The 24,738-nt window shown below is 33.9% G+C and overlaps 1 protein-coding gene across 1 annotated transcript; it reads right to left on the bottom strand.

Annotated features, from left to right (window-relative positions):
• Window positions 1-931: 931 nt before the first annotated feature.
• LOC138309468 (nicotinate phosphoribosyltransferase-like) lies at window positions 932-24,722 on the bottom strand. Its single transcript, XM_069250668.1, has 13 exons — window positions 24,613-24,722; window positions 21,811-21,981; window positions 16,593-16,934; window positions 16,010-16,125; window positions 15,581-15,665; window positions 15,025-15,133; window positions 13,335-13,475; window positions 12,954-13,038; window positions 12,545-12,625; window positions 11,838-12,026; window positions 11,335-11,406; window positions 9,124-9,231; window positions 932-8,327 (listed from the first exon to the last, which is right to left on the bottom strand). The coding sequence occupies exons 1-13, from the start codon at window positions 24,701-24,703 to the stop codon at window positions 8,250-8,252; spliced, it is 1,668 nt and encodes a 555-aa protein (XP_069106769.1). The 5' UTR covers window positions 24,704-24,722; the 3' UTR covers window positions 932-8,249.
• Between the last annotated feature and the right edge of the window lie 16 nt (window positions 24,723-24,738).

Below are 24,738 nucleotides of genomic sequence, written 5' to 3' on the forward strand. Positions count from 1 at the left end.
CTAAGGAGAGTGACTCTCATAGCTTGTGACTCCATCAGTACTGGTGGAGCGAAAACTAAGGGAAGTAACTCTGAAAGAACAGAATTTTGAGTCTGTGGCTTTGCTTGGTGCCAAACCTAAATAGTGCAATATTTGTTTGTGACGTTATTTATGGATATTGAGAAATATGCTTGACTTATTTGCTATGTATGTTGATTTTATCACAGGCATTAAATTGTGTATCTGAAGTCTGTCTTGTCTTTTAATTTTGTGTAAAAAAATAAACATATTTTTTGTACATAAGATTTGAACTCACAATCCAGAGGTTAAAGATGCTCCACCGCCTACAATCATTAATTACCACATTCCATTTAGGACATTGTGCTATGATGACAATTTTTCACTATCAAAAATAGGAGCAGGCAGATAAGTATTTTTAAAGCAAACCAGTTATTCATTTTTTTCTTCACTTACAAAAGTTGCTTACTTAACACCATTACCACTTTTGTAAAGTTTGAGCTTTTAATTTTACATCAAGACAAAAATATTAATCCGTAGCTATATAATTAATTGCATCTCCAAAAAATTCCGTAGCTATATGGAATGAAGTATTGATTGCGCATACACCAAAAGCAAATTAATTACAGTGTATATTATATTAATTTCTGTGTTAATTTAATAGACATATATACACAAAATTCAACACCAATTATTGTTAAAATGATGAGTATTGTTTATGCACTGTTGGCAGTGAAGCATCTTTAAAAGGTAAATTTATTTCAATTCGGATTTTAAAATCACTTTAATAAATCTTTGCAAAGTTATTTGTTATGGAAATCACAGAATTCAGTAGCTGAGGAAGGAATTTGGTTTACCATATAGGGATGTCATGATGAGCCTTTGGTTCAGGCGATCTAATTAATTAGAAAATAAAAACAAGTGCAAGATAATACTAGATATATAATGCTTTATTTTGCAATAAAGATTTTTTAAACTTTAGAAAAATAATATCACACAGACATAGTTGTCTACTATCATAACACCGAGGAATCTGACTAACGGGACACAGAAGTGTCCTCTCATGGATGTCTGTATTACAGAGTTATCTGCCCTTGTGAGTAATTATAGAATGTGTCAAGTGTTTGTGAGTGCACTTAACATCATAACTTTTAGAGACCAATGTAATTGTTGCGTAAAAACTCTTGAATTCATATTTTAATTGTATTCTCCTACCATTCACCGATTTGTCTTTTGCTTGAAAATGATTTCTCCTGTCAACCCTAAGGGTGTAATATTCAATAATTGCTCCTCAAGTTTTAGTTTTTTGTCAAACCTAAAAGCAAGGAAATTTAAACCGATTTTAAGAGCAGATACCTCTGTAATATACAAAGATGAAATAACAAGATAAAAATTTTACAAAGAGTTCGAGCAACCTCGGCAGTGCGGTTGTCACGGTGCTCTCAGGACAAATTCTGTTTATTTAATTTGATTATAAACAGATTAAATATTGACCAGGTCTGTAATCTCCAGTTATTTGTACACATATTCTTACTGTATTACTATCTACAGGTATTTTAATGTCGCTTAATGTGCCAAATGATGTCTCTATAGGCTTCCAGAAATTACCACAGCCTAACTTGATTTGTTCTCTAATACTTTCAGATTATAACTCGTGTTCATTCAATGTGTAAGTCATACGGTTCTGCAAGCTGTTCCATCTATCAGTTTGAAGGTCTTCTGAGAAGATTTCCAACACAAGTGCCAATATTGAGTTGAAATCTGGTGACTGTTTTATTTCATGTTGCATGATTTTGCAATATAACTGAGTTATCTTCCCTTGCGAGTAGGTTTCGATAGTGATGTCATTTTTTTGTGTGAATGATGCTGTGATTGTTTCGTATGTAAAAATGAAATACTTTCACACAAACACAGTGTCACAATCAACGCCTTCTCACAAAGGGCAGATAACTCTAAAATATACAAAATAATACATAATAATAGTTCCTTTTAATGTAAAATAAGACTTTTTATAAAGTTTAAAATAGGATGACTAAGATTCCATTTTTCAGAAATTAATTGATCATCAAAAATATGAAACTTGATAAAAACACACTAGGCCTTATTTACCTTTTCGTTTTCTGCCAAAAGTAAAAACATTATCTTCATACATGTAACAAAGTTCTTGTTTTAAAATCTTAGAAGGATTCAGGTAAAATCACAACAGTTCGCACCAAAAGTAAAAAAGACCTTGTCTACTAGGTCTTCTGTTCGTTCATGTGGATAGATTGATGCTCACTTACATGGCTCTTTATATGGAACATTGGACTCTAATAGAGTTTCTAATATAGATAATATAGATATTTTAGCGTTCTGCCGAACAGCATGGATACATTTTTGTAGATCCGGCCTTCGGCTGCCACTGATGAAGAGTAAATTGCGCTCCATTGTGCTGTATAGTTTAATATTTGTCTACTTTATCCCGCATTACTGTTCGTATCCTATTATGTAATCCTGTTCATTTTGTTTGTCTTGATAAAGGGGCAGATCGCCTCGAGAATTTGACAATTTTGTTTTGTCCACACGGTTGGAATTACTTCCTTGTCCCATAATACAGATAATGAAAGACTATTACAGATATTGAAGTCAAGTACTGATAAATATGTTATAAATGTGTTATACATGTACGAGATCTATTTATGGCTGGTAACAATGTCCTCTACTGACTAGCTATTTAACAGGCAGGATTCTGTTATGGCATTTAATGGCATATTTCAATTACTTTATTTAATGACATACTTTATACCTTTATTGACGTTTAATGAAATGCTTTAATATCTTTAATAATAGAAATAGCGGTAATAGTAATAAGTTTATTGACATTTAATGGTTTTCTTAAACGACACTATTTCATACCTTCAATGGTATTTTTCTTGTAATACATTGAACCTTCAATAGTTTTATTTTATGGCATAATACTATATCTTAAGGCATAATTTTATAAGTTAATGACATAATTTTATAATTCAATGGCATACATGTACCTCTCTATCTTTAATGGCATGTAATGGCATACAGTACAAATGTACTTCTATTACTTATTGACCTTTTATGGCATTCTGTTATACCTTTACTCGAAATAATGACATAATTTGGCATACTGCTATACACTTTATGACATATTTATATACTTTTAATGGCATACTTCTGTATCTATATCAACTCTAATGGGATATTCATGAACAATCGATTAACGAATCAAGCTAGTTATTGCAATTTAAGTAATTAACTGGTGTTTTTGCGTATTTTTCAAAACAGCATTCAGAGTATGAGAGTTTAACTAGATACAATCAAATAACACTGATGTAAACAGAGATTGTATTCAGGCTAAATACTACAAGTAAGGGAAACTTGTCGTGAGAGAAATGGATTCAATAAACATTAACAATAAAAGGCAATCTTCACACTAAGGAGGGAGGTATTGCACAACAACAACAACGTCAGCAGTATCGTCGGTTATCAAACAACATGAAACAACACTCATCACACGGTGTCTGGTACCCTATAGTACAGGGCCGTCAATCTAAACAACAGTGGTCTAAACAACAGGGATCTAAACAACATAGGGCCACCAATATGTCAATTTCAAGATACCAAAACCATGTGGGTAAAGTAGAATTTACCGTCAATTAGACCCACTTTGTGACATCATATTTTGATGTAATGTTTGTGACAATCACTGGAAAGTGAACTAATCGACAGTGAATTGTTTATGTATATCGAAACTCCTATATAATCTTGATAAAATTTATAAAAGCTGTCAATTACACAATTTAAACAATATACGATCTTCAATTACACCAATTAATCTTGATTAAAATTACATTATGGGGCTACAAATTACATAATCTTAACAATTAAATGGCCGCCTTTAATTACATCAGTTAAACAATCATTTTTTTCAAAATATTACAGTTTATATATATTATCTCATATTATATTACAGAGTTATCTGCTCTTGCTTGTATTTTACTGTCAGCGTCGTTTGTGTGAAAATTGAAGTAATTTTCTCTAATCTCGTTCAACCAAATTCTTGTCAGCTGTGCTTGTTTTTCCACTGAAAAAGTGAAGTATCAAGCATCAGGTTGAATGAGACTGTTTTCTCCGAAGAAAAAAACCCAACAGAACTACGTTCACATCTCGAGCAAGGGCTACCAACAAGGGCAGATATCTCTGCAATATGCAATTACAGAACAAATGGCCTTCATTATACAATCAAAACAATCAGAAAAACACTCATTAAAACTTCAACAGATGCAATATTTGCAGTCATTATAATGTGTATCACATCATACAATTTTAAGGAACTAAAGATAAATGGATGTCATGCTATTTTCAATAATAATGTAACTATTTTCTCAACAAAGTCAACATCAGATTAAAGACCTTCGACATTTTGATTGGCAGGGTACAATTTTGTAGATTAAAACCTTAAAATTGTTATACATATTGTATTTAACTATTTCTAAATGCAAATGAATAGTGTTTGCTTAAACTTGTTGCACTTCAAAAATGCCATGTTAAATACCGTGTTAATGAATGTAAAGTCACCTTATTTCTAGTAGAGATATAGCTTTACATGAAGATCATTTACCATTACCTAGCAGCTGTCAACGAGGGTTTCATACTCACAATCTATTGGTGGAAACTAATGATTTTTCGTCAATCTGGGTCACCCTAACCAGTCGGCTAATATTCTTCATTAAAATTTCTATATCATATGCAGTTATCTGCCCTTATGGTAAGGTATAGATTGTTTGGTCATGTTTTTGTAAGCAAAGTATCATATATTTATCAGAACTACATCTTTTTTGGCAACATAATAATGATGCCACAATCGATACCTTTCTGAAAGAGACATAACTCTACAATATGCAAAGACAGAATATGATCCTTTTTTTTTAATATGAAATGAACCTTCATACTAACAGTATTTTGATTTAATTATAAATGCGAGTCAAAACATTTAACAGAATCCACTTACATAGTTACTGCTATCTGGTCCCTAATGTTTTGCAAACTCTCCTTATGAGGTAGAACATATTTTTGGAAAAACTATAATTATCAGCATCAATCACTATAATTTTGTACCATCAAATGGAAATAATGGAAATTGAATTAATAAAAGTTGTTTTTTTCTCTTTTGCTCGCAATTTAATGAATGTATTATCTTTCAAATTGAGTTTTAGCTTTTTAAAATTTACTGTAAATGCATATTCCTCAATGTAAATTTATACTTCATCAAAGATTAAAATCAACAGATGGGTTCTAAGATAAATTCTGAGTATATCAGAATCGTTGAATTAAAAAAAAAAAAAAAATCAAGTGCATAAAATACACTAGGATGATCAAATTCGGCCCAATAATCACACCTGTAGGTCTTCAAAAACCGAAAATTGGTCATAGGACCAAATTTATATCTGTGACAAAATTATTGCACTAAATAATCCACAAGGGAAATGAAATAAAGAAAGGTATCAATATCTTCAGTTGACATGCAGTAAAGATTTAAATCCAAGGCAAGTGAACGTCAGGTCTCCAAAACGGACAGGAGTGCTCATTGGATCAAATTCGGTATCTCTAGTTCCAGGAACACTACAACACATTGCCAACCTTGAACAACCGTGAGTATTGCATGAACACATTTTCAGTCCTTAAAAACATAAAACTTTTTTGAACACACAGAATTATAACATAGCCAGCTATTAATGAATCAAACAAACCATATTGTATACCAATTTTATTGGCATGCGAATTATTATCTCATTTTTCGCAGGAGATAAGATTTCTCGAAAATAAACTGCCGCCAAAAAGATTCAACTACAAGTACAGTTAAGCATTTTACCTGTAAATCATGAACTTAAATCGCCATGGAAATGTTGTTGGGCATGAAAACACAATATTAAGGTGTGAAGATAAGATGTTTTACAGTATTGCATGTATATGTGAGGAGGAACAAATAACATTCCTTGAATAAGTGATAACAAAGATTTTTAACTCAAATTTTAAGATTTAAAAACAATGGACCGCTATGCAGTCTGGTGTACAATTTTGGATATTGTAGAATATCTGGATATAAAACAAAATAATAAATTATATACAATGGTCATTCTAATTAAAATTAGACTTGTAATTCCGCTCCACTACGATGCTCTACATTACGCTCCAATACAAGATCTAATAGTCGGGATCACCTCAGCATGACCCCTAGCCTGGAATTGGTACATCTCTGGACATACTGTTAGCTGTTTATACTTCTGAATATATCAACCACACCGAAGATTTTGTAAATGATACGCTGATTGGCTAACAGCAAGGGGTCACGTTGGGGTGACTCCATGGAGAGTTGTTAGCTCTTGTATTGGAATGTATCTTAATTAGATCATCGTAGTGGACCGGACTTAATTTGAATTAGATTGATACAATGGTTTACCGGTATTTTCTTCTTGGTCACAAGTGCATATGGCACATTTTACCTAATTATCAACATATAATCGTGATTTTGTCAATAAATACATACATTAACCTTTTAATTAATAAATCTTATTATTTAACGATCATATATAAACTCTTCAGGATGGAATGTTGTAAATATTTTGCTGTAATTTTATGAAAATAAATTAAACATTGATCATGTAATACTTTGTCTGTATTTTTTATATGAACCAGAAAAGAAATTAATAGAAAGCAAAACTATTTTTTATATTAATTTGTAGGAGTTTCGGTACCGATATTTAATCATAAAAATACCACATAAAATAGATATATTCTCATAAAAACAAACTGTCATATTCAAGAATAACTAAAGCTAATATCACCTGGTTGAAAACGTATTTTTGGTTCAAAATTGAACAGATACAAAAGTCTATTAAATGTGTATGCTTCATGGTTATGGTCATACAATTTGATGAAATAAAAAAAGAAATCTTACATAGAAGATGATAAATGCAGTAACAAAATAGTATTTTCTATCACTTTACTAATTACGATCATTTTTTTGTATAGAAGATTTTTTTTTTACTTTACCTTTCTTCTGTTTGAAATAACTTGCATTTTCACCATCGTTGATGGAATTGGCAAATCAATTAAAGGAAGAACTAACTGATCTTTTTTAAAATTTGTTTAATTAAGAAAAACTCTTCTGAAAATCATTTTTATACCATGCGGTAAAATTCAATTCGAAATATTTTTATGTTTAACAAAAGAATTGTTTGTACCCTGCTGTACATTTTCTTTGATGCTATCAATATTAAATCATACAAACACCTAAAAAGTAATCAAGCAGGGATGTACACCTAAAGGAATGCAGCAAGCTCAAACCTGTTTACATACATACACTATAACAATTTGTTTAAGAATCAAAGTCAATTGATTCAATTTCTAAATGTAAATTGAACACCTGAACAATTCAAAATTTGGGACAAAAAATTATATGTTTTACCCAAGAGCCTAGTATTAACCATCATCATAGTAGGCTTTGTAAATATGACATCCACATTTTGAGAAATTTGATATTTATTCAATATTGAAAAGTATTCTTATTTGAATTTTAATTATTTTAATTTGATTTCCAAAGTCTCAGTTTCAACAAATGCTAGTTTCTTTTAAATAGAAACTGCTACAAATGCTGTCTCATAAGCAAATTTCATAAAACTATTATTTGTACAAGGTCTTCAATCAACATCAATTAATCGATGAAATTAAAAACTTCTAAACCAACAACAGTGTCACAACCTCTTTTTACCTTAAGGTCACATTCTATACTTCTTTGGCGTTTCACAACTTTAAATAACAGTCAAAATGTGTAAATGCATTACTTGCAATTCATATTTGGCTTAAATTTCTTTGACTTAATTCTAAAATCTTCTAAAGACTCCTACTCTGCAATGACAGCTTTCAATAAGCTGTTGAAACAATAATTTTGAGTGGCCCATTTCTGTATTTTTCTCTTTTCAAAGATAAAACTTGAAATTACTAACACCCACTTAATTAATAGCATATTTTTCATTCAAATGAATTCTGTCCAAATCATCAGAGTTAATAAAATTTAAAAATAAATTCTAATAACTTTTTTAAATGAATTCCTACATTTAGTGAGTCCACTCTTTTATTTTTATATTTCATCATATTTTCTCTAGTCTAGTAAAAGCTGTGACAACATAATTTTACTGGTGGTCCAAATATGTCTTTTCCTTCTTCAGAGTTATGTCCCTTTACGACAGCTCTCCGATTGGTGCGTTCTCCAACCACAGGTCGTGTAGAAAACGGTACAAGTCAGCACTTACAGAAACCTGAAATTTTTTTAACGATTTCTCAGGCTGATACAAAATTCATTCGGGATATAAATAGTTTCTATGATAAGAGGACTTGTTATTCATAGTTTCATGACTTGACTTTAATTACATGATATCTGCCATGATAATAATGATTGAAATAAAATATACGATTATTTCATATATCCAAATTGTACCAATATATTGATGCAGTCTGATTAAAACCAGCTGTTCCACCAAGTATGTAGTAAAAGCCATGTAGTAATTAATTTTGATCAGATTGATGTTGATGTCTCGCAAAGTTTTTCGATACTGCATCATAATTAAGTTTTACAGAAACTGAACTTTGATGACAAGATGGCATGGTATTACACCAAAAATTTGATTACATGTATATACAATCATGATTATATTTTTTTTCAAGCTTAATTTAAAATTGGAAATATGATATATTTGTCCTAGCTATTATTTTTCAATATTACCAGTTTACCTCTGTAACAATACTACTACTGTAACACTAAAACATGTTTATAACATTTACAATAAATTCATGCTTACAACGTGGTAAGTTTTATTCCCCGTCCGTTCCTTTAAGATGTCTAATAAATGTATAACAAACTATGTCTATAATGAGGTAATTTTGTTGGTCCCCAGAGGTTCGTTATAACCATGTTTTACTGTATAGCATTTATATATTGTTTTTGTATCTGTGTTTCCATGTAGTAACCACAAATACAACAAAAGTTTCTAGTTTCAACTCTAGGAAAACTTCCTGTTACACCGTGTCAGAGTTCCCTGTTACCCTAGTGTGTACCTTATATGGTGTTGGGTTGAGTGCTCTTTTGTGGTCCTGTCTCATGCTGTTCAGAGATGCCAAAGCTTTGGATCTCAGTTCTGTCAATGTGGGTAGGGATCGTACCAGCTGAAATATACGTACTCAGTATATAATTCGAAAATAGAATACAACTAAACAATTTATCATATAACTTCTCCTTCCCCTAGAGAAATTTTGCTGTATTTTTACCAATTTCATGTATAACTAGGTAAGTATTTTCCCAAATAAAAAAGATTTTTGCAAAACATGGTTCAAGTAAGATGAAATGTAATGTGTTATCCTAATTCAAAAGGTACAGGCCCCTAAAATTATTAAGTAAGAAAATCACTGCAATGGCAGGGATAATTATTTTTTTCCGATAAGTTCAGGTCATTTTATCTCATATTTTAACGCTAATAGAATGACAAACAAGAGGCCCATGGGCCTTAACGGTCACCTGAGTTAGAATTTATAATGAAACAAATAACGAAACAAATTAAAGACATATAAACACCATATGCTGGGCCTTGAAGTTGGTCAGTGATTTATAAATTTGACTTTTTAGACTATGAAGAGTATTTGCTTCCATCAAACCTGTGAACTTAGAGGTATTTTTTGAAATTTTAATCATTTTTACCCCTTTTTAGCCCCGCCCCTCTGCCCCCAGGAGGTCGGCCAGGACCAAAGTGGATATGATATTAAAATGCTATCTCAGGCTAATAATTCTAACCAAGTTTGACTCATTTCCTATGAAAATTGAGCAAAAAATGTTCATTAATGTGTTTTTCCTATATAAACTATAGTAAACTTGACCCCCTCCCCAAGGGGAAACAGGACACCCCAGGGTCATATAATTTACAATTTTTATAAACAAACTTTAAGACCTTTTCATCTATAAAGTGTATTTGATTATACCATTTCCAGAATTTTAAAAGAATATTTTTGAAGTTTTAGCCTATTTGACCTTTTTTGGCCCCGCCCCTCTGCCCCCAGGGGGTCGGCCTGGACCAATATGGATATGATATTAAAATGCTATCTCAGGCTAATAATTCTAACCAAGTTTGACTCGTTTCCAATGAAAATTGAGCAAAAAATGCTCATAAATGTGTTTTCCCTATATAAACTATAGTAAACTTGACCCCCTCCCCAGGGGGAAACGTGAGACCCCAGGGTCATATAATTCACAATTTTTGTAAAGGACCTTAAGACCTTTCTATTTATGAAAAGTATTTGATTCTACCATTTCCAGAATTTCAGAAGAAGATTTTTGAAGTTTTAGCCTATTTGACCCTTTTTTTAGCCCCGCCCCTCTGCCCCCAGGGGGTCGGCCAGGACCAATGTGGATATGATATTAAAATGCTATCTCAGGCTAATAATTCTAACCAAGTTTGACTCGTTTCCAATGAAAATTGAGCAAAACATGCTCATAAATGTGTTTTCCCTATATAAACTATAGTAAACTTGACCCCCTCCCCAGGGGGGAAACGTGAGACCCCAGGGTCATATAATTCACAATTTTTGTAAAGGACCTTAAGACCTTTCTATTTATGAAAAGTATTTGATTCTACCATTTCCAGAATTTCAGAAGAAGATTTTTGAAGTTTTAGCCTATTTGACCCATTTTGACCCCGCCCCTAAGGCCCCTGGGGGTCAGTCATTGAAAATTTGTTAATAGGATTAAATGGCCTTCTCATACTGATAATTCTGACAACATTTGACTCATTTCCTATTACAAATGACCAAATAATGCGCAAAAATGTGTTTTCCCAATATAAACTACAGTAAAATTAACCCCCTCCCCAGGGGGAAACTAGAGACCCCAGGGTCATATAATTCACAATTTTTGTAAAGGACCTTAAGACCTTTCTATCTATGAAAAGTATTTGATTCTACCACATCTGTGAGTAGAGAAGAAGATTTTTGAAATTTTACTCAATTTTACCCCTTTTGGCCCCTCCCACAGCCCCCTGGGGGGTGGGGACCATATAATTCACAATTTTGATTGGCCTTATACCTTAGAAGGTTTGTGCAAAATTTCATTGAAATTGATCCAGCAGTTTTGGAGAAGAAGTCGAAAATGTAAATTGTTTACAGACATACGACGCACGACGCACGACGCACGACGACGGACAAAAGGCGATTAGAATAGGTCACTTGAGACTTCGTCTCAGGTGACCTAAAAAGAATCCCAGCAAATGAAAGATGAAATACCTGTCCATTGTCCCAATACAGTTTATGTAGTTGTTCCATTTTGGCTGGACAAACATAGGCTCGTTTGGACTCCTGTAAAATGATAATAAATTAACTTTACTTTATAATTGTGTTTTAAATCCAGCAAACAGCTTTTATCTAACTTCTATATTGCTCAGCTGCAAATAAATTTAGATGCTATGAAACGCCAGTTGAAAATAAAACAAGAGGCCGATGGGTCTTAACATCTGACTATTGACACATGGTTAAAGTAATGGGGTTGGGAATCTTTGGATCAATACAAAAGAATCAAATGGACTGAAAATTCTCATCTTTTCTTTGATTAAAAAATTAAAAGATTATACACCAGGAACTCTTCTGAAACATTTGACCTCTGAGATCCTGACAGAGGCTCAAGGTCATTCATTTTGGACTTTACAAAGGTTGTCTAATTAACATATACTCTATGTACAGAGGTGTCGCTAAGACAAGTTTGACAGTAACACTTTGATATATTACTTTACCTGGAATGGATGGCGACATAGAATCCTGGTGTTCAGTGCTGGGGGTGGTTCATTTGGTTGTAACATCAGATCAACGAGAGCGTTGCCGTCGGCTCCGTACAGTCGGTAGGCTATCTTGCGTCCTGGAATGGTGACTTTCTCCACATCCTCACTAAGTTTGATCCTCGGCCTCTGGTTAACCTCCACCAGCTGGACAGATTTTTAACAAGTTAGTCTCAAAGGAGTTTACAAGCAATTTTAAAGGAGTTTACCAGCAATTTTAAAGGAGTTTACCGGAGTTTAACAGCAATTTTTAAAGGAGTTTACCAGCAATTTTAAAGGAATTTACCAGCAATTTTAAAGGAGTTTACCGGAGTTTAACAGCAATTTTTAAAGGAGTTTACCAGCAATTTTAAAGGAGTTTACCAGCAATATCAAAGGAGTTTACCAGCAATTTTAAAGGAGTTTACTTGCATTTCTAATTTAACCTAACAATTTTGTTTTGTGGTAAACATTTCAGACATCATCTTTTAATACCATGAAGCTATCACATAAAACTTAACAATTAGCCATTATATTTGATAATTTTGAATCCACAATAAAACTACTTGTTTGAAAAAAGTTTCCTTATTTTGTCCTTTCTTTGTTTCCTTAAAGAAGAAGTCCCCCCCTCCCATCCAACATGTACACCCTCCCTTTAGGACATCCAAGGAGGAATGTCTCCCTACCTTATAGACTCCGCCTAGTGCTGGCTGTTTCTGACATGTCACCAGATGAGTTCCAATTCCAAAACTGTCAATCTCATGTCCCTGTTTAAACATATAACAGCAATCGTGATATTTCATTGAGTCAATTTGGTCAAAATCATTTGATCATGGTTTACAAGTCGGCATATGTAATAATGCTTCATGCCAATAATGGGACAATAGGAGGCCTGTCACAAAGCTATCGTACAACTTAAGTCAGAAATTGATTCGCAAAAGAAGTAAAATATAGAAAATATCATAATGATGTTTTCATATTTTCAGTCTGTGGTTGATGAAGATTTCAATTCAAGAAACTTGTGGCCTTAAAGGAATAGAACACGCACTAGGTAGAATATGGTCTCTAACATCAAATGATGATATAAATGGGCACCTGTTGGTTGAGCGAGTGAATCGTGTCCTCATTGATGTCGTTACTGGCCACGATGGTCAACTTTCCAAACCAGGGCAGTTTTAAACTGGAGAGAGAAAAAAGAGAATACTTTGAATTTTGTAAAATAATATGACTTTTGTACAAGGAAAATTTGAAAGAATTCAGTCCATATAACTGTTTGACTTAGGTTAGGATAAAATATTTCATGGTAGATGAAAAAAAACCTTAATTTTCTGTAAAATATCAAACATCAGCCTCCATCTACCAAAGTTTGATCAAAACAAAATACATTAGGATGGGACAAACATTGGTATCATCATATGAACCACCCCAATATTATGACAGGGCTATCAAAATCACAGAGCTGAACTTTAAACTCACCCATCAGCAACCTTTTTAAAGCGAGACCTGACATAGTTAGAGAGGTATGAGAGATCTCCACTGTCCAGTCTCACTCCACGGGGCTCGTACCCCAACTCATGGAGGGCTAGGGCCACTGTACAGAAATTAGGCAGTCCAGACCTATAACAGGAATACCATCATGTCAAATCTTTACAACACTCTAATCATTGACATTCACTTTTAAGATGACTTTTAAGAAAATAAGATTTGATGGTCTTCACTTTACAGGCCTCAAAGTTGAGAGAAATAATATGCGAGTAAATATTCCCAAAGGCGAGTTAAAATTAATGATATATCGCCAAACGGCGAGTAAAAAATTCCTTAATATTTCCGGATTTATTTTATGTGTTCGGTTCTTTTAGTAGTAACACATGTACATATCTAATCTGTGTCAGAAAAGTGCTTAAAAGCATAATCACTGCCTGCTGTAAAGCGTCTTGATGACCCTACCTCGTGTATCAGTAGCAATATGGCGACAAAAAGGACAAGGCAAATCCCCTTGACTTGTTTTGGCTTTAAAACGTCAAAACAAACAGAGAACAATTGCAGATTTGACTCGGGATTCATGTGAAAAAAAGGACTGAAGCCAATACATCGACAGGAAGCAAACGATTTGACATAGCTGAACGAATGTTGTGGCTAAGACATGACGAAGGTACAATGTTTTGAAAGATGTGTGAACAGATTATTAATTAATCAATGGCCGGCAAAACAGACTTTGTGTCCAACTACTGATTGTTACGAAAGAGACAGACGCTTGTGTGACACAGAAAGACAGTAAGATATTCATGATAATGTTATCGCTTCAAGTTCAAACGAAAGTACAGTTGGACACAACTTTCAAACAACGCAAACAATGTGATTAAAAAACATTGCAAGATGTGCACATGAAGTTCGTCAATGCAAACATATATAGAATCGTCAAGCCAGAACTAAATTCCAAGCCGCTGGTAGACATATGCAACGAAAAACGGACTCTTGGAAGCTTGTACATGACTGCCTGAGGTATTAGGCCCAATTTATTCAATTTAAAATCAAATATTATAACCCTAATCGGCGAGATATGAGTTAGTAACTGAATAAATTTGAGATATATTGATAATTACTATACATTTATATATAAATTACTTATATTACCGTATATAGAAATGTAAACAGATTGAAAAATGGTTTAAAACAAAAAGGAAGCTGAAGTACAGAGGCTGTTTAGTGGGACATTGCAGTTGTTGAATAAAAAGAGTTTTGACCAACACAAAATTATGTTTTTCATGTTTTTAATACTTGTACATGTGTATCTGCTTGCTCAACAGTGTAAGGTGTCTCAATAAAGCTCTTAACACATCAAATCAATATATGAAACTTATAAATTTCGCTTGACAACATTTGGCGAGTAAAATTTAGAGGTCACTCGCCACTTGGCTAGTCATTCCCAAGTGCTTCTTTGAGGCCTGCTTTAGCAAATCTTCATAGGACTTTCACCACTGTCGTCAAAACTTTTAAATTAATAGACATACTAAATATAAACTCTCACAATTTCAATAAGCTATAATTCCAATCTTCAACAGTTTCAGTTCAGGTAAGTTTTAAAAACATGAAACAGGACTGAACAAATTCTTTCTATCTTAAAAAAGTAGCAATCAAAAGTGATATTGCTTTTAAGTTGACCTACTTGATAACGTCGTAAGTGTCGATGAGCGCCAAGAAGCCGTCGGGGAAAGCCGAGGCGTATGATATGAAGGCTGCTAACTCTCCATCTATCACCTGGTCGTCAAGGAAATCTGGTAACCAACAAATACGGTAGTTAGACATCAAGGTGTCTTAAATTATTTCAAATCGCAATAAACTTTAATAACTCTAGCACATCTTACTTGAAAACCCTCTTTTATTCAAAATGTTTAGTTTATCCTTGCCAATGTTTTCAAAATACGTTCATTTACATTAAACTGGATTACTCATTACATGATCATGATTATTCAAAATTTTATGATAGTCCAACTTTGAGATATTGACTTTAATATGGATCAATTGTATAATACTATCTAATACAAACAGTGCTGTCAGTTAACCTACATCTTTCTCGTTCATCTTATTTTAGTAGGAGTGTAATGAAATTTCCAACAGAATTCAAATCCTTCATTTAAATCAATTAAAAAAATATCCCAACAAATGATTAATGACATTTTTTCTATATTAGGTCTTTCAATATCTCTTTTGCTTGCACCTACCTAGAATGGATGTAAGCTTTTTTTGCCACTTTTTACAGATGGGGAGAAATTTGACTGGTTCCTCAGTTCCCTTCCTCATTAGAGTCTAAAACAATTGAACAAGACATTACATTTACAGGGTAATTCTGTGGATTCGAAGTCAAATTCTGAACTACCCACCAAAACACCACCTATGCAAAATATTTTATTGGCATTTTCCATACCAAAATATGTCTAACCAACAAAAAAATTACCTATCTTATAGCTACCCAACACTGTATGGGTTTGTAAAGAGGAAACAAACATTTCATTAGGGCTGGCCCGATTCAAAACGCACAGGCCTCAAAAATTACTGTGTGTTAAAAACACAAGGAGTCCAGAAAAACTGAACATCAGAAGATCTCTTTACTAATGAGTCAATCTAATTATAACTGAAAATTAACGACCCACCTCCTCCCCGATGGTTAGGAGATCTGTGTAAGATGTAACAAAGGCGTGGGCATGTGTACCACGGACTGGAATCCCATACAGCTTCCCAGCTAGGACGTTACTGGTACCGTCAAATCCTTCAAAAACATAATTCAATTTCAATTAATGCACATTCCTATCATTTAACTAATTCATCCCTGAAGACACATTTAGACTCAAAAGACTAGATCAGTCCAACATGAAATTTCAGGGGTGATTGAGTTATAATAGTATAAAGAAGCAAAAAAATATGTGGAAGATGTTACATTTAATGAAAGTTATGAAAAGTTCCGTGAATTTGAAGTTAGATATGTAATATTTTTTTTCTAAATCTATATACCATAGAGAACATTTTGTAAAGATGGAACAAACTTATAAATTTTATGAAAAAAAAAATAACAATGTACATGTACATGAAATTTTGAGTTTTTAATCTTTCACTGAAGGAACATGCCTGTCAAGCAAAGGTTTGATCCTTAAAATTGCTGATAAATATTATAGTAATTAGACTTTTAAAATTTCTATCAAAGGAAAACTTCCAACAGTTTTGTTTTAACAGCCTCACCTCCGAGGTAACAGTACCGAGAAGCTGACAGGGCGCCGTCAGGTCCCTGTGCTCTCCTTAACCCAAACTCCAACAAGATCTTCTCTGGACCAGCTGCGAGGCGGAACCGCATACCGTTCGTGGCCACCAAACTGGCATAGTTTACGAGGTTCAGGAGGGGTGTCTCCATCAATTGTACGATAGGGAGAGGTCCCTCAACCGTGAGAAGGGGCACCTTAGGGAACACCACCGTCCCCTCATCGATGGCGTACAGTTGTACATCTTTGGTGGAGATCTGTTGTAGATAGTCATAGAACTCTGATTCTATGTTACTGGGCAGGACTGATCGCAGGTAGTTTATATCTGTAATAGATAAGTTATTATGTATTTCTAGCACAATAGGCGGTGTTATTCAACTGTCAGGGTATCAAATAAACGATGCAGCTACTGATTAACAAATTGTTTATACCACACGTGGTATAAACTCTGTATGCAATCTGATGGGTTGACACAGTGAACTTTGGCCAAACTACTTATTTCTCAGTGCCATGTCATTATTTGTCAATGTCATCAATAATAGAATGACGTCATGCTATGTTGTGATCACTGCTTGATGTCACAGACTTCAGCACATCACCTTTGGGCGAGTTGACTTCTGAGAGGTGAAACCTAACTCCATGGAACCCCAACTCGCCCAGTGTCCTCAGAACAGTATCCCTCAAACCCTATGTACTAATTTTCATTTTTTATCTAGCTAATCATCTAAATTCTGACCAACCAGTGACTTTCATTCTGTTACCATGTCAACGAATTATAACAAAATAAAATGTTCCCATTGTGTTTGCTATCCCTCCTAAACACTATGTAGTAATGACTATTTTTCATTTTTTTTCGAACAAAATCTCAATTAAATTTTGACCAATCTGAAGCTTTAATTTTGTCACCAGGGGGACTACCTTTTTTTAAAAGATATGAAAACATTGGCATTGTTTGGCATCCCTTTCAACCCCTTCATGTATACAGTACCGAGTGTAGCCAAATCGGAGACCAAAATCTAAGAACAGTATTAAAGTTATATGTGCCGTAACTGGGCAAAGATTTTGACATGTTATTTTTTCTTCACTTATCTATTGAAAACCATAAAATTTGATGAATAAAGCTGTGAAAATCATTCAAATGACTTCAGATGTGTGATAAACGTTAGTCGCAACACAGAAATTATTGACTTTTAAAACTGTTGTTTTTATACCTTATGTAAGTTTATATGGAATTTTACCTGCAGAAATCACTTTACAATGACTAATAACGCTATTAAAATGTTAAATGAAATTGTAGATCACGATTTTGCTTCATGGTCCAACCGTTTGAAGTCATTTCACTTCACTACAGATGTTAATATAATGATTTTTGGCAGTACTGCCAAAAATCATTTTCATCTCTTATATTTATTCGTAAAATTGAAACGTTAGCATTGAAAATACTGTAATTCTCACAATAATGGTGAGAATGAAAAATATGTCACATATAACTTGAAGTATAATGATGCTATATTATACAAGAGGCCCAAAGGGCCTTAACGGTCATCTGACTACCTTGACAATAGTAAAATTAATTATATATGGTGTCACTTTGTCAGGATCATGTCAGGATCATTTTCAATTTCTTTCAACAAATTTTATTTCAAACAAGAGGCCCAAGGGCCTTTAAATATAGGAACTTAATTATACATAGTGTCATGGTTGTCATCTTCGATTTGGGATCAACCAGAGATGTAACAATACTTTGTCTGGACCATGTCAGGATCATTTCATGCAAGTTTCAGCCAAATCCCTTCGGTAGAACTTGAGAATAAGTTCAAAATGTGTTTTCAAGATGGCGGCTGTGACGGCCATCTTGGATTTCGGATTGACCCGAAAAATAACAACACTTTGTCTGGACCATGTCAGGATCATTTCATGCAAGTTTCAGCGAAATTGCACCGGTAGAACTTGAGAAGAAGTTCAAAATGTGTTTTCAAGATGGAGACTGTGGCGGCCATCTTGGATTTCAGATCGACCCAAAAAATAACAACACTTTGTCGGGACCATGTCAGGATCATTTCATGCAAGTTTCAGCCAAATCGCACTGGTAGAACTTGAGAAGAAGTTCAAAATGTGTTTTCAAGATGGCGGCTGTGGCGGCCATCTTGGATTTCGGATCGACCCGAAAAATAACAAGACTTTGTCGGGACCATGTCAGGATCATTTCATGCAAGTTTCAGCGAAATCGCACTGGTAGAACTTGAGAAAGTTCAAAATGTGTTTTCAAGATGGCGCCTGTGGCGGCCATCTTGGATTTCGGATGATCCGAATAATAACAACACTTTGTCGGGACCATGTCAGGATCATTTCATGCAAGTTTCAGCCAAATCGCACCGGTAGAACTTGAGAAGAAGTTTAAAATGTGTTTTCAAGATGGCGGCTGTGGCGGCCATCTTGGATTTCGGATCGACCCGAAAAATAACAACACTTTGTCGGGACCATGTCAGGATCATTTCATGCAAGTTTCAGCCAAATCGCACCGGTAGAACTTGAGAAGAAGTTCAAAATGTGTTTTCAAGATGGCGCCTGTGGCGGCCATCTTGGATTTCGGATCGACCCGAAAAATAACAACACTTTGTCGGGACCATGTCAGGATCATTTCATGCAAGTTTCAGCCAAATCGCACCGGTAGAACTTGAGAAGAAGTTTAAAATGTGTTTTCAAGATGGCGGCTGTGGCGGCCATCTTGGATTTCGGATCGACCCGAAAAATAACAACACTTTGTCGGGACCATGTCAGGATCATTTCATGCAAGTTTCAGCCAAATCGCACCGGTAGAACTTGAGAAGAAGTTCAAAATTGTGTTTTCAAGATGGCGCCTGTGGCGGCCATCTTGGATTTCGGATCGTCCCGAAAAATAACAACACTTTGTCGGGACCATGTCAGGATCATTTCATGCAAGTTTCAGCCAAATCGCACTGGTAGAACTTGAGAAGAAGTTTAAAATGTGTTTTCAAGATGGCGGCTGTGGCGGCCATCTTGGATTTCGGATCGACCCGAAAAATAACAACACTTTGTCGGGACCATCTCAGGATCATTTCAGTAAGTTTCAGCTCAATCCCACTGGTCAAACTTGAGAAGAAGTTCAAAATGTGAAAAGTTAACGCACGGCGGACGGCGCACGGCGGACGGCGCACGGCGGACGGCGCACGGCGCACGACGACGGACGAAACATGATGACTATAGGTCATCCTGACCCTTCGGGTCAGATGACCTAAAAATTTGATTCAAAATAAGCAATGAACATTACACAATGTATGATTACACATATAATTCCATGATATTTCTACAGGCATTTATTTCAGGAAGTAGTTAATTAATCTAGGAAGTTGCTATGCATCATTCAATGTCTGATATGATTTTTGAATCATGATCTTTACATCATTCCTTCCTTCTGTGGAATATTTACATAATTATAATATACTAGTATATGACAATGCACTATATATAGCTACAACACGTACAGTACACACTACTCAGGACACACCTAAAATAGTGAAGGTGGCTGGTCAAGATGCCCATACCCAGACTAGCGGCATTAAAACTAACATTAAGGTAAACAAGGAGGAAACAGAGAGAACAAACCAATATAAAACCAAGGGTAGCTGTTGCCCATAAGGGGAGTCAGACAAATGGTGTGCCGGTTGACACTTTAGAGTGAGAGTAAGGGGATATTGTGATGGTGTGTATATCAGTATTTAAGCATTGATTGTCATATTACACTTTTTGGTCTTTATTTATGCCTGGGCAATTGAAATCAAGGCCTCAAAAATAGGGAGGGACACTTATAGGGTCGAATACGGTATATTGTAATTCTCGTCAAGGTCCTGGGTGCATATTCTGAATACAGAAGCCTGACTTCAATAAAACTATGGGGAACGAAACCATAGCCCTAAAACAAGTTTCATGACGATATACCTAATAGTTTCTTCGAAAAGTTCTGTAAACTTTCGTGACAGAAGAAAGTGTGAAGAAGTAAGAATTGTGAGCAAAACAATCCCCCCCCCAACATACTTTGCTTGAAGGACATAATATCATAATATCACAAATCATGACTGAAATCACATAACGGAGTATGAAAAAATGCATCTGCATTTGCACTGGGACTTCTCTCAATGAGGTCATTTTCAGATTAAAAGGGCTCCCTCTATAATTTGAATAATTTTCCGAAAAAAAGTGAGGTAAATTTGATTTTCTATGCTTAAAAGCTTAAGGATGTGGGGATGGTGTAAGCGCAAACACTGCTTAATCTGTTTAATGATTTCTAGAAAACCATCTAACAGTCTATAACAGTCAAACTGTTGGTCCAAGCATGCCCTAAATGATATACAAATATATGCATAGATATATCAACATTTAATATACAAATAGATCAATTTCTCATGTGACAGCTGGACCAATTATTACAATATTAAACAAACTAGCAGGTGCTTCACAGTTACTGGCTTCCAAATCCCTTCAATTAAAAACACTAATATCAATATATCCACAGTTAGTACACATACAAATAAAGTTGATATCTCCAATTCATAGAATTTTCATAGCTCTCCAGCTAGGAATAATGATGTTGCAAAAGGAAAAATCAATCTCTACCCATTATCACTATATCATATACCCGTATGTTAGACAATGACCACTGTCAACCGTTCAGTCAATACTTTTTTTTATGTTGTATATATATCAAGTGGTATAATATTCCATACATGACGTTCATGCAGAACAATGCTGTTTATTGCTTTACCCACATTGATACTATACTGTTCCCCAAGGAACTTTAAGTTTTATTACTGTAAACATGAATTTTTCTGTGAGTGCTTAGTTTACGCAATTTGCATATGTCAACATTTCATGCCATTGTTATATAGCAATAAAAACACCTTCAAACTTGTAGAAATCGTTTTTTTAAATATATATATATAAACACAATTTGACGCACAGGGTCTCTGCATAGTTAGAGTAAGTTTCCACTTGGCGAAAATGTCCACGTGTGAATAATGTCCTTCCAACCTAATCCCTTCAAATTGCAGCTAATTTAATTGGGATACCTAATATTCCTTTATATAAATGACGCTCTACTTAAGTATAAACTAAAACTCGCCAAAAATGATGAACTCGCTAAATATGATGGTAACTAACCAGTCAAATAAATATAAACTTACCACTTTCTGTGAAACAGAACTTCTGTAGAAATTTGATACATTCCTCCAGACCAGCAAACACAGTAAACTCCCCTTTAAATGGGTTCTTACGGAAATAGAGATCAAAGACGGCCCTGTCATCCTTCTTGCCGCTCTTCCAGTAGGCATATGCCATGGTAATCTGGTAAAGGTCTGCAAACATAGAAGGAACATCTCATTGTCATTCTTTATAAAATTCTAAGGAATAACAAAAATAAATTCTTATAATTATCATTTCAACATTTAAATTTCAATCACCTACACACCTAGCAGACTCTCTCTTTTCAAGATCTTAACTTTATTAGATAAGATGCTCTTTGCATATTGGCTAATATATATATACTTTGTGCAAAAATTTTGTTAAGGTTTATAGGTACCATTATTTAGGGTTGCCTTGACATTTCAATTTTCAAAACACCCTAGGTGTTCCATGCAATTTTAAAAATGTAACTCTTTTTTACTACATAATACACTAATTATTCATTACATTTACCCATCTTTATGCATGTCAGATGTGTAATATTACTAATACTGTCAATGTAACTTCCAAATAGAGATATGGCATCAGAAATCAAAATAAAGATACATAGCGAATCAGAAATCAAAATAGAGATATATAGCGCATCAGAAATCAAAATAGAGATATATAGCGCATCAGAAATCAAAATAGAGATACATGGCATCAGAAATCAAAATAGAGATATATGGCATCAGAAATCAAAATAGAGATATATAGCACATCAGATATCAAAATAGAGATATATGGCATCAGAAATCAAAATAGAGATATATAGCGCATCAGAAATCAAAATAGAGATATATGGCATCAGAAATCAAAATAGAGATATATGGCATCAGAAATCAATATAGAAATATATGGCATCAGAAATCAAAATAGAGATATATAGCGCATCAGAAATCAAAATAGAGATATATAGCACATCAGAAATCAAAATAGAGATATATGGCATCAGAAATCAAAATAGAGATATATAGCGCATCAGAAATCAATATAGAGATATATGGCATCAGAAATCAAAATAGAGATATATGGCATCAGAAATCAAAATAGAAATATATGGCATCAGAAATCAAAATAGAGATATATAGCGCATCAGAAATCAAAATAGAGATATATGGCATCAGAAATCAAAATAGAGATATATAGCACATCAGAAATCAAAATAGAGATATATGGCATCATAAATTGAAGAAAATCTCTTTCTGTTTTATTATTGAGATAAATTTGACATTATATCTTCTAACAAATATAAATTAAGTCAACAACTTGTGTAACAGGTTCAGCAGCTGAAACAACTTTTAAGTTATTAAAACAAACTGAAACATGTAAACGACACAGGGCCTATATGATCTGAAATGTATTTGGGGTTCGATATAGGGAATCCCGATTATGCATTCCCAATTGAAAATGTATGGCCACAATTTATCCCCTATTTGCAGGTAAATTTCCAAACTGATACTTTTATGTTTAGTAATTGTTGGTTGGTTTGTTTTATTTATCATCATTTTTATTTATTCTTTAAAGATGCTCCACCGCTGACAAATGTTTGTTTTTTTCACTATCAAAAACAGGAACAGACGATTTAGTATTTTTCTTCAGTTACAAAAGTTACTTCTTTTACACCATTACCACCATTGAAAAGTTTGAGCTTCTGATTTTACTTCAAGTTAACAAAAATATGAAAAATAATTAATTGCATCCCGGAAAAATTCCGTGGCACTATATCCTATATGGAAGGAAGTACTGATTGTGCATGCACCAAAGGCGAAATTATTTTATGTCATTTTTTGTGCTAATTAGGCATATATATACACGATTAAACGCCAATTATTGTTCAAATGATGAATATCATTTACGCTCTGTCGGCGGTGGAGCATCTTTAAATAATTAATACTTATCGACAAACACTACACTTCAAAAAGAATATAAGGACAGTAGGTTATCTTTATTAGCCATTAGGGCATGTATATAACTCACATAGAATTAGCAGTATTCATAGTAAAATTTCCAACAACCCTAAACCTTTTTACTCCTGTTATATTTTGCATAACCAGTTTCCTTTGTCCCAAATACATCTTTTAAATGTAAATTAAATTGCCATTCCTAGAAATCCATCCACTTATAGATAATTCTGTTGCTATTGAGCTATATACCATCCAGACTATCTATGTAGGATTCATTGTAATTCTGAGACCTCTGGGTATTTGGTCGGGGCACTCGACAGGAATGTGTATTTTCCCTGTTCTTCTACAATATCTTCTGGGTTTTTTTACTCTAACACAACAGCTCAAATTTCCATAAAGATGGTAGAAAAATTAAATTATTTAATTATAATTTATTTTTATCGACTTTCAAAAAATTCATAAGAAGAAGAAATTTTCAGAAAATTGAAGGAAACCAGTAGTAGCATTTCACTTTCATTTTGTAATATGAAATACATGGAAAAAACAATATACGGACAAGTTTTGATTTATTCCCACTTCACTTATCAAAATTGATTAAACACCATTTGCATCAATAATCATGCATAAGTCAAGCCATCGTTATGAAGCTGATTGTGAAATTCATATCGATTTTCTGTAATGGCATACCAGTGTAAACTTGTTTTCGTATTACAAACACAAGGTGAAAATGAAACTGAAATATGCAAGGTGCGCGCTTTTAATTATCGCAAATAAGACTTCGTTCCTCAGGCAACAAGTCTGAAATCCTATCATAAATGTCATGAATTAGTTATTTTACGAAAAAATGATAACGATTACCTGTAAGTATCGGTTGAATGACTCCATTTTGCTCTCTACTTAGGATACGAGAAAAGCTACTGTTGGTTCCGGAAGACATGTTGCTATCCATTAACAAAGGTTAAAGGTAAACGAAAAAGAGTTCCA

Source organism: Argopecten irradians, chromosome 15 (assembly GCF_041381155.1).
Source record: "Argopecten irradians isolate NY chromosome 15, Ai_NY, whole genome shotgun sequence".
NCBI lineage: Eukaryota > Metazoa > Mollusca > Bivalvia > Pectinida > Pectinidae > Argopecten > Argopecten irradians.